We start from the raw sequence: 14847 nt of genomic DNA, 5'->3' as shown, positions 1-14847 counted from the left end.
AAGATTTTCAGGAGAAAAGCCAGACAGGAGCCACCACTGCAGCATCAACTCTGAGAGCAGGGTGCTCATTACCCCTCCTCCACCACCCTCAACACAGGAACGTGCCATGGGGCTGAGCTGTCCCACTCTGCTTCTGCCCCATCATGCTGAGGTGGGGGGATGCTTGGGAATGGTCAGGCACCACTCTGCAGGACTCTCATGGAGTTCTTTTCCAAAACTCATGTTTTCCAGATGTTGATTGTGCTAAAACAATATGACACATCAGCATTCTTGTTGTGTAGCAAAGTAACAGCAGAGAATGCAGCACCTGGATTCTGGCTGAAAAGTACGGGTACCACTGTCAAGCATAACTGGTCCAAAACAGCTATGATGGGTTTTAAAGGGTTACTAATATTGCAGAAGATCTGCGTGTCCCGAGGACAAAGTCCTTAAGGAATAGCATGAGGATTGATCTTCTACCACATTTACATTAGCAAGTCAGCATAGGAAGGAGGGATGCACTGGTGACATTTGCTACTGAGACAAAATCAGGAGGATCTGGAAATACAGAATAGAAGTAAAACAACTCAGCAGACCAGAGCAGCAGTGCTGGGATGGGATTGAGCAGTGGGAAATGCAAAGGAGTTGAATGGAGATCCAGATAATCTCTTTTTCTCCTCATCTCGTCCTCCCTTCCCCACATACATTTTCTCAATAATTAATTGGTTTTGTGTTTGCCAGCTCGGATCTGAATGGCAGCACTGACTTCTCTGTCCTGTGGCTGCATGTCTTCCCAGTGGTTCCAGTGAGGCCCAGGAGCTGTTCATGCCCCCAGGAGCTGCAGGAGCCTGGGGCAAGCAAAGCCCCACTGCAGGACTGCCTAAGGCAGCTCTGCTAATGGGAAGGTAAGGGGGACCACTGGGGATCCAGGAGCTTTTGTAAAGATCGCTTCTATCACGAAAAATGCATCTGGAAAGCCAACTGCTAACTAGCTGCAAGCTCAATTTCAAGATTGCTAATTTTTGAGCCCAGGGGAAGGACAGCTTCCAGGCGGAGACTACTGCCCACCACAGCCACAACAGCAGAGCTCCTGCACTGCCAAGGAATGGCACCCAGACCAGCTCTTCCCAGCTGCAGGCCATTACCGCTCATTAAGTCATTTGGAGTAGCATGGTTTATGAGGCAGACTTATTGCCCTGCTAACTGCCACACTTAACATCCCGGTTTAACAGGAGCACTCACCTTGTAACCCATTCAGTTTTACTGCAGGGATGATCTTCTGCCTCCATCAGCCAGCATCTGCCTTTGCTCCATCTGCTTGTGTTGTCACCAGGTGGGATGGTGCTCTTACCCACCTGAGGACAGGAGGGAACAGCAGGATGGCATCACTGTCCCCGTACTCCAAGCACCCCTGCCAAACTCTGGCCCTGGTAACATAGCTGTGACCCAGGCAGAGCCTCACTACCTCAGTCTGACACAGCATGACAGATGTGAACTGTGCATGGGCAGGGGCTGCTCCCCACAAGCTTCGTGGCCCCCAGCCTCTGCATTTCAATCTCCTTTTACTGTTTTCATTTCCACCTTGGCCTTGGTTGGTGCTTCAAGTGTCCACCTGCAAGGGATCTCAGTGACACTGGAACTAAACACCTCTCTGTGTTGGCAAAAGGAGAAATGTATTGCACAGCACATGGCAACACAGGGCAGAGCCACTAGGACTGCCTTGATTCATGTCCTACTGTCATTTAGGCATGAGAATAGCAGGTAGCCTGCAAGTTCTACCCCCCTACCACCATCATGCCATGCAGGAGCTGCTGTCTCAGCACCGGAGGGAGGGAGGTATCTGTGAAGGCTGCTGGAAAGAGAACAGAAGGTGTCTGCCTTGAGCAGCACAGCTTGCAGCCCCCTGCAAAGGGAAAGCTCAGAGTGCTGACTGCTGAAGAATCACCTTGGTCCCAGTTTGTGATACTAAAGCATGGAATACCCCCATCTTCCCACTGTGTAACATGTATAAGTGCACATGTAAAACTCTTGGAAGAATGTTATTTTTACATGACTCACCATCCAGGCACCGAGCTAAGGACAAAGAAAGCATAATACCTGGATCTCCTCAAGAAATTTGCAAGAAAATAGTAGATTACAATGTGTGTGCAAAATCCCCTTTTGAGAGGAGTCAGACAATGGTAACAAAGATGAACCATCCCTCCACTCTGTGGAGGGCTGGGAAGTCCCTACAGGCTCTCCTGCTCTCCCCCAGCAAATACACAGTATACTGGATGCAAATCCCAGCCCCATCCCTGCTGCTGTCCACAGCTCAGAGCCCCCTGAGGGACCTGAGCTTGGTGGTCACACAAACCATCCTTTGTCCCCTAGGTTCAGTAGAATGAAGGCACAGCTTTGCTCTAGAGGCCTTGTGCACCTTCACAGCTTACTGCTGCCATGGAGAACAGTTACCTCAAGTCCCCAGCAGTTCAGAGACACAGATAATCATTCTAGAGTAATTACCAGCTTACTCCCTTGGAGGAGTTCACTGGTGAGAAATCACTGGCAGCTAATTACTCCAATTACTTCCTGACACACAGAGCTCAGAGCTCTCTGCAGTGGCACCAAGCATTGCTCAGCATCTCCCTGCACCCCAGTGCAGGGGCCTTCCCACAGTGCATGGCTCTTCCTGCAGCACCCACCACCCCCAGATCCCTCCTATGAGACCACACACAGTATTCATTCTCCTCACAAAGAACATTTTCTAGGGGTGTATCAATGGTGGTGAGATCCTGCTAGCGCTCAGCACTGTTCCATCACATCACTAGGGCCTCCTAAGGGTGCCCACAGGACCATTCTGATCCCTCATGCACAAGGGAAGAACCACACAGGACTGGGAATGGAAGTTTTTATTGCTTTTAATTCTTACAATTTGGGTGTGCACAGCCATGACTGCCACAGGCATGCTGTAAAGTGACAGCCACGCCACACTGGACTTGTAGCATGATTCAGGGAAAGCAAAGACTTAGGGCCTGCAGCACCTGGTCTCTGCCCTACAGCAGGCAGACACCTTCACACAGGCACTAGGGAAGAGACACAGAGGATAAGGCAGCTCTGAGAGAGTTAAGGACCACGAAATAGGTAATTGCTACAAGACCAGAAAAGTCCTGTCAAGATGCTTCAGTGCCTACAAAAGATGCCAGCTTCTGGCTTGCTAAGGGAGCCCAACATGTTCCCAACATAGATTGCATCAGGGACACAGAACAACCCCCCCTCCCCTCTACCTGCCTCTGTTTCCTCTAGGGGAAATCAGGGCAGCCAGGACAAGCATTAAAAGCCACAAAGCCCAAGCAGCATCATATAAAGCCTTCAACCTCCTTAACAAGGAGGAGCACAGATCAGAGATTTATACCTCAGTGCTGAGAACTCCTCCAGCCCCTCCTTCTCGCCAAGGGGATGCTGGGCACCTCTATGCTGAGTTCTGCATGTCCCCATCACTCCTTCACACAAATTCCCAGGACAGAGAGGCCTTCAAACCCTCTACCTCAAGCATACACTGGAAGCCTGACAGAATCCTATGACCCCTACTTGATCCCTGAGTGCAAAGAAGGCAAAACCCTTCTGCCCCTCTCCTTTGGGGCAGTCAGTACCTGTCTCCCACTCCTTCCATCTCCAGGAGCGGGCACTGTGTAGGCATTCTCATACCTGATTCAATGACACAGAGAAAAAAAAAAAAAAGAAAAAAAAAAAGACTACAAACAGAAAAAAACAAACCAAAAGTTTGACCTGGGCCCTGGCTTGGACACCCCACCAGCAGGTCACAGGGCACATCAATGGAGAACCACGGCCAGGTGGACCTCATGCATCCACAAGGGTCAGCCCATCATGCAGGGCACGCTTCCACATGTAGTAGGTGGAGCGGGCTGTGAGGGGGAAGCGGGCACTGAACTCCTTGTAGGTGGGGAAGGTCTTCGACTCAAAGCGCTGCTGCAGGAACAGCTTGGCTTGTGCCTTGAACTGGGTGGTGGCAATCACATCCATCACAAACATCTGACTGTTGGCTCTCTCTGACACAGGGTAGCCTGAAATGGTGGCATTGTATGGAGTGGCTGGTGCTGACTTGTCCAGATGCTTGGTTGCTACTTCCATGTGGAGCTGGGGCTTGACACTTGGCTCAGATCTCTGCAGTGCCAGGGAAGTAATCCTGTTCAAAGGCCGATTGGAGCTGCAAAGGCGATGCTGCCCAGATGCTCGGCTGCTACCCTTCCAAAACCAGTAGGTTGTGGAGGAGAGTGTTGGATAGCGTAGGCAAAACTTGCTGAACGGCAGCTGCCACTGCTGGACCTGTCTCCGGGCCACATCTCGCAGCCGCTTCCTCCAGCACAGAGAGGGCTTGAGCTGCAGGAGACTCCTGGCTGCCGGCTGATCTCCATTCAGCTTCTTCCTAGCAGGCAAGCTGCTTGGTTTCAGCTGCAGAAGTGGCTTTTCCATGGGTAAAGGTTTCTGGTTATTCAAGGGAGGCTGGGGGGGTTTGAAGTTGGGGTTCTCTTTGATTGCTTTTCTTCGCCAATTGTAGTAAGTGGACCTGGAGATGCCAGGGAAGCTGTGCTTGAAGCACCTGTAAGGCACCAGAGTGTTCATGGAGATGCATTTCTCCAGGTAAGATTTGGCTCCTCGCATGAAGATCCCTGCTTGGACTGGGTCTAGGGAAGGACTCGGGGGTCTTAAACTTGCCTCTGCCTTTGTTGGCTCATTAACATCAGCCTTCTTTGGAACCTCCCTGTGAAGCTCCCGCAACCCATGGGCCTCAGTCAGATCAGAGGTATCACCATTGACCATGCTCTGCATCTCATGCTTCCAGGCATAATATGTGGATCGGGAGATTTCCGGAAACATTTGTCGGAAGTGCTGGAGCGGGACAACGTTGCCCTCTTGAAAGCAGGACTGGAGGAAGTGTTTAGCTGCAAACCTGGCAGCCGCTTTCTGCCGGTGTTCCCGAGACTGGCGCTTCCAGCGGTAGAAGGTGCTCTTGGTGATGCTGTACCTGTCACGCAGGTTGGAGTAGGTCAGCTGGGGGTCACTATTCAGCAGCTCCAGAGTCTTCATGGGCTGGACAGGAGGCTCTGATGAAGGTATGGTAGGTTCCAGCTCCTCCAGACCAACTACAGCCACAAAGTACTGTGCTTTGAAGACCTGCCTGGAGAGCTGCTGCCCTGACCACATGATGTGGAGAGTGGAGGTCTGAGGGCCACACTTCCTGGGCCGGATGAGCCGGTTGAAATATGGCCGGATCTTCAGGTTGCTCATGGGATAGATTGAGTAGATGTTACACTGCAGCACTGAGGCAAGAGCATAGACATGCCACATATTAGCAAAGGTGCCAGGAAAACAGGTAGCTTTGATATCTGCATCGAAGATAGCCTCCAGGATAGCCATGGGGAGGCTGGTCATCTCTGGTGTCTCCTCCGTGCAGAGTGAGTAGCGGGCAGCCTGCAGCATCACCTTGGAGTCAATCATGCCATTCAGGTAATACTGCTTGTGCAGCAGCATCTCCACCACTGTGCGCACCTGCAGCTCCAGGCTGAGGCTGGGGTTGCCCCAGAGCAGTACACTGGCTGCCTCAAAGAGGCGGTTCCCCTCACCTTTGCAAACCAGAGGCAGCATGTTACTTGGAGCATCCTCTGGGTACAGGCTCCTGGCTACTCGATCAACTTCTAGCTCCTCTTGAAATTGCCTCCTGCAATAGCCAGGCAGGGAGAAAGATGACAGGGTCCTCTCTGCCTCCAGTGCAGCACTGGCAAGGCCCTCCAGACCAAAGCATTCGGTGGCTTCCTGCAGCTCCTGCAGCACAGACTGCACCAGCTGGTGCCGCTGGATCATCCTGAAGGACAGCAGAAAAGCAGAAGTCACTTGAGATCTAGGCAGGACACGCTCCAGACTGACAGGGCCAGCTCTTCCCTGAAGGTTAGGAAAGGGGAAGAGTATAGAGGAAAGGTCCCTGTTCTCCCCACACCCACAATCCCCCCCAAGGAGAAAGGACAAAGCCTAGCCCTACAGGCAGACCTGGGACAGGGACGTGGACTCTGCCTGCTCTCCAGTGACCTCCTGTGGGCAGCAGGAATGGCACACGGCCTCCAGAGATGCGTGCCTGGGATGGACAGTGAAACTGAGGACTGACTGCATCCACTGGGGAAGGAGATGGGGACACTCCCTGCCCTGCACGGCTGGCTTTGTACCTGGCCTCACACCTGCAGCTTGGGCCCTGCTGCCAGTGCCTACAGTCAGCAATGAGAAAATCTTGGAGGTAAAGCATTTGTCATCTCATCAGGGACAGAGCAACGCTGTACAGGGGCACAGAGGGACCAGACTACAAAGTGTTCAGCCCAGTAGAAGGTACAAAGAGTTTGCTCCCTCCCTCGAAGCAAGGCTCTGCTTCTGCAACCATCTCATGCAACTAAAAGTCACCACAAAACCTGAGATGGGAGAAGCCGCTAAGCCAATGCAGGCATCGTTACTACTGCCTGAGCTGACACTAGGTGTCACTTGCTGCTCAGCAGAGAAGCACTGTCAGCCGAGGCAAAGGAGCAAAAGGAACCCTACCAGTTAAGAGGCAGCACAGAAGAGTAGATGGGGCAATAGCTGAGTAGGCAGCTTAGAGGCTGTGTTGAGCCCTCTTCCTCCTTCCAGCTTCAGCAAGCCCCAGTCCTGTGAGCCACTTTTCACTCAAGCAATCCAAGTAGTCAAACTTGCATCCCCTGCTTTGTTAGTGCTCCTAACACCTGCATGGTTCTGCTTCTGCCACTCCTGGAGTTCCCAGTGGGCTACACACTTTACCCCACAATCCAGCCCTTTCAGTACATCTCTTTCCAGCACTGTTTTGCCAACAGCCAGCCTCTTACAGCCCCTCACTCCACCTACCCCCATTTGCCCACAGTTCACAACACTTCCTCAGAGCAGCCCATTCTGGTCCATTTTCTCCTCATGCATAGCCCTGCTCATTCACGTGACAACCCCCACATATCAGGCATCACTTTGTAGTCTGCCTCATTCCTATCCCAGCTGGAGACTCACCTTCCCACAGCACTTCAGAGGTATCGTTATGCACTCTCAACTCTGCAGGGAGATGGCAAAACAGCAGTGGCAGGCAGGAAAGGCAGCAGTCCTGGAGCAAAGCAGATGTCCTGCCTGACCTTTCCCTATTCTCAGTCCTATTACTACAGTATCTACAGCCTGGTCACAATCAAACAGCATGTAGAACAAGGTGCCACATATCACACTGCTATACCCGAGCTGCTTCACCCCAGGGAGCCTCTGTGCTGCTGTTGACCCTTCCCTTAACCAAGTCAGCTCCCTTCCCTGCCTCCAGATCCTCCGCATCTCTTGCATGATGGAGGTCAGCTGTGGGGAATCACCCAACAGAGTCAACACAGGAGACAGCACACAGTTAAGAAAGGCACAGACTTGCCCTCAAAATCCTCAGTCCAAGTCAGTATGGGGTTGTCTGCTGGGTCTGGCTGGGATGGAGTTAATTTTGTGCACAGCAGCTCCTGTGGTGCTATTTTACATTTGTAACCAACACAATGCTGATAACACACGGAAGTTTTAACTATTGCTAAAGAGTGTTTGCAGAGCATCTAGCCCTTCTGTTTCTCACTCTGCCCCTCCAGTGAAGAGCAGAGATGACCCTTGGTACAGTCAGACAAGGAGGGCCACAGCACACCCAAGCTCTCATTCTCCATGGCCACATTGCCCTACAGCCTCCAGGAGAGCTGAGTGAGGTGAGACAAGTTCTTCCCTGACAGGAATGAGAAGCCAGCACAGGCTAGAAAGCACCAGGCATACACCTGGTCCTTATGGCCTGGTGGCCATTTCCCATTCCCTTACAGCTTGAGGGGTGAAAATAGAAGCATGGAATTAAATCATTTTAAGTAATACTCCACAATCTCAATGTCACTGCCAGCTTCTGCTGCCTGGAGCTGGCGCAGTAGGATCTCACAGGCACGCCTAACGCAAGAGCCACAGCTCAAGCATCACAGATAAGCTCTGAGCTAGCACGCAAGGGGCCAGGCAAGGCAGCAGCAGAGGATGTACAGTAGCCAGGGTAAACTCCTTCACTCTCAGCATGGAGGAGCTGCTGTTTAGTGAGGGTTTTCCCCTTTTTCTCCTACTGAACACAACAGACAAGCACTTCCCAAACCATCCTAACTCCAAGAACCATGCAAGGGAGCTTTTCCCTGCTGATAAAGGAGGCTTTAACTAACCTGGCCTCTTTTGCATTGTAACAGATAAGCAAGCACTTGTAGATCACATTCCCTCACCTAAACCGATGGGCTGGTGGCATCCAGTAGTGCAAGTTCCCCAAGCCAGCCCCAATACGCTCCCACCAGCAGGAATTCAGGAGACTGAGACCAGCAGCACCCAGCAGGGCCGTGCTGGAGCCCCATCAGCTCAGAGTTCCTTCTGAGCCCCAGCTGCAGCCTCAGGCTACCATAACAGCAAGGGCTTTCACCAGAGTCCAGCGAGAGAAGCCTGCTCCTAGCACTCACATTCCCACCTCTAGGAAAGAGGTAACACTTGAAGAGCAAGAGGGAAAAAAGAAATACAAGAAGAAAAACAAACAAACAAAAAACCCACTGGTACTAACTCAGGCCACAGCATCACAACTTCATCTGCCCAGGGACATTTCCTTAGGAAGGGAAACTTATGCCCGAGCAGCACCTGACAACAGGCACAGCCCTGCTCCGCGGACACACACGTGGGCAGCTCCGCGGCCACCCGGGGCTGCAGCAGCACCGGGCGCGGCCCCGCGGCACGACCGGAGCGGAGCTCCGTGCCCAGCGGGCCAAGTTACAGCCCGCCCTGTCGCCCGGGGGACAAAGGGACGCGCAGCCACGGGGAATGAGAGCCGCCGAGCCCAGCCGGGAGCAGCCAAGAGGGACGGGACGGCTCTGCGGAGCCCCGCGCTGGAGAGGAAGGGAGGCCGAGAAAGCGACGGCCGCCGTCGGGGCAACCCCGACCGCACTCACCTGGCTCCACGGGTCGCACCCCACCCGCGCCCTCCGCCGCTCCGCACCTTTAAGGGCGGCGGCAGGAAGCGGCGCGGAGCCGCCGCCGCGGCCCCGGTGCCAGCCCCGCAGTGACCCTCGGGAGCGGGCGGCCGCGTGCGGCGCCGGGCCGGGTCGGGCCGGGCCGCCCCTCCCCGCCGGGCTCGGCTGGGCTCGGCTCCCCTCCCCCGCCAGGAAGCGGGCCATCCCCGCCGCCCCGGCCCAGATGAAAGCGGAGCGGGACGGGGGTCACTTCCAAAGCTAAAGTGATAATGGCCATTGTCCTGCCGCCGCCGCGCTTAAAGGGCCCGCGGCGCCCGCCTCTACAGCAGCCTGTTCGGAGCACCCCAGGATGCTGCGGCACCCACCATCACCCGTGCCCCACGGTGTCCTGCTGTCCCGCAGCAACCTTGGATGGCCGTAGCGCAGCTGTGTGCTTGGGCTGCTGATGTCTGCCCGGCCCTTGTGCTCGGCGTGTTGAAGGCATGTGCCACTGCATGGGTGCCAGGTCTGGAGCAGACAACGCTGTGGCCATTGGACACGTGTCCAAACCTGAGACCTCTAGATCTATGAGGGCCCCAGAACGTTCTAGTTTGTCTGCAGGAGGCACCCAGATGACAGCAGCCCTTTTCTTGACCTCACCTCCCGTCCACGTTTGTGCCACCCACCTGGGTCAGCCTTCCTGCTATCTCTGTTCTGCTGCCTAATCTCTGGCCCTGGGTCCCCCTCCTTAACTCCCATACAGACAATGGGTCCATCTGGGGCATCATGTGAGGCTGTGCAAACAGAGTGTGCGCCAGGCACGTCTCTCCATCATCTCTAAGCTTCCAAACTCAGTTCCACCCTGTATCTTCCTCGCAAGCTCAGAGCACCCAGAGCTTCCTCCAGGACCTATCTCTTCCCAAGCTCTCCCTACCCAAACCCTTGCCTATTCCAAAGTTCCAGCTGAGCCCTGGGCCTCCCGCCACCCACTGAACCACTCACTCCTGAGATCTCCTGACTTCTCCTAGTCACCACCCTGGGACATGCTGGTGAGGATTGAGCAGTATGGAGACTCAGGGCTATGGAAACTGCTGCTGGCTGCAGCCACCAAGGGTTTACAGTCCCAGCCAGTGAGTTGGCCAATGGCTTGGCCACTATCCAAATCCCAGGGCTGGGGCAGCTCAGAAATATTCCTACTCATCCAATCTTAGGAATGCTTTTTCTTCAGAGCAAGACCTACCTCAAAACAGGGCCCCCAGAAGCTGGTCTGCTCCTGGGTGTGGGGGCTCAGTGCATTTTAACAGGGGGGAGGCACAACTTTGCCCACAGGGACTGGTCATCAGGCTCCTCACCAATTGGTCTCAGTGCTTCATGATCCTGCACCTATCCTGTGAACTCTGGCTGTAGGCAGCATCTGGCCTCTCCACCCCAGCCTTGGGGAAAAGCCTGGGCCACAACACAGTCCCCTCTTGCAGTGAGGGGCCTGAAATCGTTCCTGATGTCAGACACACCATGAGATTACTGCCCTGTGCACAGCCACCAGCAGGGAACTTCACTTTAGACACTCATTCTGCTGCATTGTTTGACAATAAGAGGACTGGTGGGGACCCCAGTGATGAGATTCTTATGCACTTTGGGGAGGAAACCAAACAAGGACCTTTCACACAGGAGAAGTGCAGCCTGTTCCCTCTCCAGATGGGGCTGAATGTAGCCTGCTGCCCTCTCTCCCATCTTAGTTGAGGACACAGCATCGCAGGATAAATCACAGTACCCCTCTGCTGAGTTGCTTTCCACCTCCCCAGCAGTGCATACCCCAGAGCACTTTTCCCACTTCTCTTGTCTCACCTCCCGGCCCAGCATTGCAGGGGGAGGCTGGGTAAGGAGTTTGACAAGAAGATCGGGCTGGGCTCACTGCAAGTTGCGGACTGGCCCTGCTCTCTGCCACTTGTGTTTTCAGCCCCAGCCAGGAGCCAACTACTGGCTGACTGTGAACCCTGGGGCTCAGTGCTCACTGACAGCCCTTGTACTGTACACAGAACAGTTGCACTGCAAGAAAGACAGACCAAAACTCTTCTCTGGTGAACTTTCCTGCCCCCCTCAGGAGGGAAAAGCCAGCTCCAGTCTTGCTATCAACCTGGCAAGTCCTGGACGTGTTCCGGAGCAGGCCAATGTTCACAGCCCCAGCTGCTCAGCTCCCCTTCTCATCCTTCATCCTTTTAACTTCTTCGGTTGCAAATGCAAAGCGGTGCTCACAGGGCAGTGAGACACTGGTAAATGCCAGAGTCAGCAGGGTCAGTGATTAACATAGGAGCTGGAAAACACACAAAGAAACAGCCTGGGCAGTTCTGTTATGCAGATCACTGCACACACCAGCTTCCAGCATATAAACAAGTAGTTAGCATTTTTCTGTTCCTTGGAAGAGTTCAGTGGGGGACCAGTGCACTCCTCGCTTTGCTGCAGGATGCTTCAGTATGACAGTGGGTCACGGAGACCTTCACAGTTCAGGTGTGGTTGTCAGATACTTCTCTGCCTGTTGTGCTTTAACTTGTCCCCCACTGCCCTTCCACTCAAAGCAAAGGCACCTACATCCAGCTCTGCTTGGGACTTGGTGCTTTGGGCACAGACATCCAGCAGCACTGGAAGGCAGGTTTTACTGCTCCAGGTTTGGGGGAGTCCTCTCTCTAGTCAAGAGCAACCTCCATGATCAGTAAATACAATTTCCATTGACTTCAACCCAGTTAGAAGAGATGTCCCACGGACATGGTGCTGGATTCCTGTGCGACGTGGGACTTTCCCTGTCACTGGAGTGCAACCATCCAATGGGACGACGCATGGGGACAATACTCACACAGTCAGCTATCCCCCCAGTAGCAAAACACCCCAAAATCACCTTCACTCTCACCTAGGGAACCTACAGGAGTGGAAGGAATCAGAACTCCCTACTCACTACCCATGACTGAACCAGAGGAGGCAATTCAGATGGGATGGGAAGTGATTAAAACATCTGCCACAGCCAAATGGCATTCAGAGCAGATCAGATTGTGGACTGGTTGCCAAAACCAGCTCTGGAATTGAAACAGGTTGTCCTAAATGAGATAAACTGACATGCCCATCCCTTCAAAATCATTGCTGACGCCCTGGCTTCTGTTTTATTTTTCCCCCTATCTTTTTCTCTCCAAAGCGCTGCAGAGACTGAATATGAGTACTGACATCCCTCTGAGAAATAAGGGGAGCTGGGACTGCTGAGAGGCTGGCAGGACTGAGGAAGAGCATAGAAGGCTTTCAGGTGGATTCCAAGAAACCCTTGGCTGGGTTTCTCCATGAGGAGACAGCAATGAGCAGAGCTTGCAGCCCGAGCAGGCAACAGAAGTATGATCACTGTAGCTGCAGTCTGCCCACTGATCTTAGGGTGAAGGAATGTCAAATTGCATGTGGTTCTGGTCTGATTGTGGCCAATGATTCAATGGATGGAACAGCACTCTTTCAAGGACAGGCTGAGGCTGCTGGGGCTGTTCAGCCTGGAGAAGAGAAGGCTCTGAGATGGCCTGATAGCAATCTTTCAGCATCTTAAAGGGGAGCTATGAGAAAGAAGGAGACAGACTCTTTTGCAGGGTCTGTGTTGATAGGACGAGGGGAAATGGTTTCAAACTTAGAGAGGGGACATTTAGGTTAGATAGAAGGAAAAAGTTTTCTATGGTGAGGGTTGTGAGACACTGGAACAGGTTGCCCAGAGGTGGTGGAAGCCCATTCCTGGACACAGTCAAGGCCAGGCTGGATGGGGCTCTGAGCAACTTGATCTGGTAGGTATTCCGGTTTATTGCAGGAGAGTTGGATCAGATGACCTTTAACGGTCCCTTCCAACCCTGAGGATTTAGGATTTAGGATTTCATGCCTCTGCTGTAGCCATTAACAAGACTCTCAGGTAGACTGAATGGTGGGTTCTGTGGAGAGGCTATGAGGGGAGATCCTTGCTCATTTCTATGCCTTCTTCCTCATGATGTTGGATGCCTGGCTGACAGCTATGTTCAGTTCTGCACTGGAAAGGAAAGCAGCAAACTATAGGGAGTTTTCAACCAGAAGCAAGGGAGCTGGTGTGATTGAATTATAGGAGACAATGTGAGGAGCGAAACCTATTTAGTAGTGCTGGAGTGAGAAATGGCAGGAAGGGACAGCCCAGCATGTCAATCTCAGATGCTAGAAGGAATTAATGGGGATGACCTCAGCTGTATGACTGAGGATAGAGGAATGGGACAGAGGACAGAAGAATTTGGCCTGAACATTAGGAAAGCTTGGTGGCAACCAGGAGTTTGATCTCCCTCAGGGCAGCTGGGAGTTGGTCTGGGCATTAGATCCTATCCTGAACAAGGAAGCACCTAAGGCTCCTCCACATGCTGCTGCCCACCACTGCCTCTGCAGTGACTCAGAGCTCTGCAGTGACTCAGAGCTCAGTGTCATTTCCCATCACTCACGTGAAACCCAGCACACCTTAGTGCCACTTCTATCCTGTTCCATGCAGATCAGTCAGCTCCCCACTGCTGTTTTCCTCCCTCATTCTTTTGTGGTACCAGGGGGCCTTAGTGCTGTCCTCAAGAAGGACACAGAGCATCCTGTCCCTCTGCTAGTGGTGGCTGCCTCCAGTTCACCTTCTGAGCAATGTTCAGGGTGGATGCCCTGGGGCAGCCCCATCTCTGATCTAGGTCCCATCTCTGATCATCCTCTGCTCAGCTCTGGGTTCTTTTCCCTTTTCCAGATAGGTTTCATCTTCTCAGAAGGAAAGTTTGAACTTGGTACTGGTGCCATGCCCTTGCTGCCTCAGGCACCGCACTCCTTCTAGGGTGGGAGGAACATCCCCGTGGAACAACAAGCAGTGCTCAGCACCAGTGAACAGCAGGAGCCACAGCCGCATCCTGGGGTCCTGGTAATGGGTGGGAGAGGGGGGAGAGCTGGGAACCTCTGAAGATTCAAAGTCAAGATCAAAGCGTTTCCCTCTGAAGCCCTAACACTCTCCTTCCCTCCCACTTGCACATAAAAGCACTCTGCCCTCAGCAGGCTCCCTATGCAGGAGGGTGGTGGGAGGAGGGGGCTGGCTTCCCCCTTGCTTTTCCTGTGTTACTAATAGCTCTTCCCAGAGGTGAAATACTGAAAATCCTTCCACTCCTCCTCCCCCATTCCTGCTTCTCTCCCAGATCCAAAGGGCCTGAAGTCATTTCAGTGACTGATTTCATGGCAACCAGGCCTTCACTGGGGCCAATGCCTGCACAGGGATGATGTGATGAGCAAAGCCTTTGAAGTGTACAGTAGAAAGACACTGTTAGAGGTGAAGCAGGAGGAAGGAGGATTTAAAAGAAAGCAGAGCTGCTGGGCCCACGGGAGGGGGAAAGGCTAATTAAGGCATGGAGCATGGAGGCAAAAGCAGAACCATTAAGATAGCACAGCAGGAGCTAACAGTATGGCTCCAGGGTGGCTTCAGCCACACTGAGCCTGGCCCCCTCAAGCTCTCCATCCCCACCCTTCTATTTCTAGGAGGAGAGGAGAGTGGGTGACTGCTGGTCAGATCAGGTGGCTGAAAAAACAACTGTTTTAGTTCATGCCCTGAGCTGAAGCTCAGGATGAGAGACAGCATTATACCTATCCAAAAGCCCCTAATTTACTACTGGTTAGAGGTGGGGCTAAAGCTTGCAGGTGATAGCAAACTGAAGAAGCTGCGAGCTCATATAGGCACATATGAAGAGGCTGGAGACTGTAAATGAGCAGGAAATAGGAGATACAGTTCTGGAAAGACCAGGAAAATGACATCCTTTTGGGAGTACCTCACTATGAACCATTGCAGAAAACCACACAAGAAAGGAAAGATCTGGGATGG

General features: G+C 53.1%; 1 protein-coding gene across 1 annotated transcript; it reads right to left on the bottom strand.

Moving 5' to 3' along the window:
- Nucleotides 1-2852: 2852 nt before the first annotated feature.
- Nucleotides 2853-9106, bottom strand: VRTN (vertebrae development associated). The gene is made up of 2 exons (XM_052696451.1): nt 8985-9106; nt 2853-5839 (listed from the first exon to the last, which is right to left on the bottom strand). The coding sequence occupies exon 2, from the start codon at nt 5836-5838 to the stop codon at nt 3817-3819; it is 2022 nt and encodes a 673-aa protein (XP_052552411.1). The 5' UTR covers nt 5839; nt 8985-9106; the 3' UTR covers nt 2853-3816.
- Between the last annotated feature and the right edge of the window lie 5741 nt (nt 9107-14847).

This window comes from Tympanuchus pallidicinctus, unplaced genomic scaffold (genome assembly GCF_026119805.1).
Source record: "Tympanuchus pallidicinctus isolate F22 unplaced genomic scaffold, pur_lepc_1.0 scaffold3, whole genome shotgun sequence".
NCBI lineage: Eukaryota > Metazoa > Chordata > Aves > Galliformes > Phasianidae > Tympanuchus > Tympanuchus pallidicinctus.
Note: the sequence above shows the minus strand (reverse complement) of the source record. Positions and strands in the feature narration are given on the sequence as shown.